At 40.3% G+C, this 2177-nt stretch overlaps 1 protein-coding gene across 1 annotated transcript; it reads left to right on the plus strand.

Moving 5' to 3' along the window:
- Window positions 1-139: 139 nt before the first annotated feature.
- Window positions 140-1327, plus strand: LOC113745383 (butyrophilin subfamily 1 member A1-like). Its single transcript, XM_027276922.1, has 4 exons — window positions 140-227; window positions 413-754; window positions 833-1108; window positions 1212-1327. Exons 1-4 carry the CDS (start codon window positions 140-142, stop codon window positions 1325-1327), a joined length of 822 nt encoding a protein of 273 aa, XP_027132723.1.
- Window positions 1328-2177: the final 850 nt, after the last annotated feature.

The following is a 2177-nucleotide window of genomic DNA, read 5'->3' on the forward strand; positions in this document are numbered from 1 at the left end:
TACCACTGAGCTATCCAGTGAGCTGCATCACTGTCATCCCCCTCTGCCTCAATGTTTTCTACTAGTCTGTGTAGATGAAGTGTTTTGAAGTCACATGGAGCACAAAGTAACTGCAAGGTGAACTTTTCAGGAGTCAAGCATGCTGCAGCCAAAGATCCAGCCCAGTGATGGACTGTCCTTCAGGACCTGCAGTGTTTTCATTTTCATGGTTCTTCAGTCTGTTGGAGGTAATTTCAACACAAAACACTCCAGTAACACATCGATGTGTGCATGTGTTGGAAAGAAGTAGACGTTAACATAAATGTACAGCCACAGTGAGGCTCTGTGAGGCTACAGAGAAAGCACGGCTGTTCTCACCTTCTCTACTTTTCACTGTTGTTCATGTTTGTTTCTGTTTCTTGTTTCCTTGCAGAGCAGTCACAGTTAATTTGTTCACATCAACCGATCGTGGCCCTGGCTGGTGATGATGTCATTCTACCATGTCACCTTGAACCTCCCATGGATGTCAGGTCAGAGACCGTGGTGTGGACCAGAACTGATTTAGACCCAAAGTACATCCATGTTCATAAAGATGGACGACCGGTGTACAGGGGTCAAAATCCATCTTTTAAGAATCGCACCGCTCTGTTTGTGGATGAACTGAAGAACGGAAACGCCTCCATGAAAATCTTCAAAGTGAAAATTTCTGATACAGGAAAATATTTGTGTATCTTGAATTCACTGATGAAGCACACGTCCATCCAACTCACTGTTGGTAAGTCAGACTTGCTGCCACGAGCAGTTTGATACAAATCAGTGACGTATGTTATAATTCCTCCTCTCTGGTCATCAGGTGTCATCTCCACGCCCGTCATAGAGTTTGTCTCCAATCAGAGCAGAGAGGTGGTTTTACAGTGTGAGGCTAAAGGCTGGTATCCAGAGCCTGAGGTGTTCTGGCTGGACGCTGAGGGAAACCTCCTCTCTGCTGGACCTACAGAGACAGTCAGAGGTCCTGATGACCTCTATACTGTCAGCAGAAGGTTGACTGTGGAGAAGAGTGACAGCTTCACCTGTAGAGTCCAACAGAAGAACATCAACCAGACCAGAGAGACACACATCTATGTTCCAGGTTATAAAGAGTTCAAAAGAAATTCAACATATTGTTTCTGTTTTTTAACAGTTGAGGTTGAGTTTTCTATAAATATCATGCTGTTTGGTTTTTGTCATTTCAGCTCATTTCTTCAGGACCTCATCTCAGTTCGCCGTGATCCTCTCCATCATCATCATCATCATCATCATTATCTTCATCATCAGTGTTGGATTCTTGGGGGTGATGCTCAGATTATGATAGTTAAAAAAGCAGGTTTGTAAGTCACACCTCCATTTTCTTTTTTTTATGTCAAGTTACAGTCAGAACTTTTTAACTACCTGTTATGATGTGTAGGGATTCATTCAAAAGAAATGTTGTTGTAGCGGCAATCTTCTATCGATCCAATAATCCTCTTTACCGCACTATTAGCAAACCATCGGCAATAAGCTTGACTGGTAATGAATCTTCCGACAAAGTAACTCTTTTCCAAAAACTTTACTTTAAGGCAAGGCAAGGCAAGTTTATTTGTATAGCACAATTCGTACACAAGGCAATTCATAGTGCTTTACAGAGGCAAGGAAAAACATTTGACATTAAGACAAGCAATAGCAATAGAAATTAAAAATTAAAAAGAGAAGAAAATTTAATTAAAAACATCAGAATGTCATTCAAAATCATTAAAATAGCAATTTTGAAAACAATTTAAAACAATAAACGAATCACTGGATTATGATTAAAAATTCTTTAAAAGTTCTTTAAAAGAGCTCAGCCATAAGCACGTGAAAATAGAAAAGTTTTTAACCTGGATTTAAAAGTGCTAAGAGTTGGGGCTGATTTCAGTCCTGCTGGTAGTTTGTTCCAGTTGTGAGCAGCATAACTGCTAAATGCTGCTTTACCGTGTCTGGTTTGAACTCTGTGCTCCACTATCTGACCTAAGTCAGTAGATCTCAGAGCCCTACTGGGTCTATATTCTACTAACATTTAAAAGCAAAAAACAAAGTTACAAGATTCAATCTTAAACGAATCGTCAAAAAACTGTGTTGCTCCTTCGGCTGCTTAACCATATCTGACGTTTAAGTGGCGGTGACATCACTAACAATCAACCTAA

Source organism: Larimichthys crocea, unplaced genomic scaffold, assembly GCF_000972845.2.
Source record: "Larimichthys crocea isolate SSNF unplaced genomic scaffold, L_crocea_2.0 scaffold70128, whole genome shotgun sequence".
Taxonomy (NCBI): domain Eukaryota; kingdom Metazoa; phylum Chordata; class Actinopteri; family Sciaenidae; genus Larimichthys; species Larimichthys crocea.

Coding starts and splice junctions, on each gene's coding strand:
- LOC113745383 (XM_027276922.1), top strand. CDS start 140: ATGCTGCAGCCAAAGATCCAGCCCAGTGATGGACTGTCCTTCAGGACC. Junction 755..832: donor GTCCATCCAACTCACTGTTG/GTAAGTCAGACT, acceptor TCTGGTCATCAG/GTGTCATCTCCACGCCCGTC. Junction 1,109..1,211: donor GACACACATCTATGTTCCAG/GTTATAAAGAGT, acceptor TTGTCATTTCAG/CTCATTTCTTCAGGACCTCA.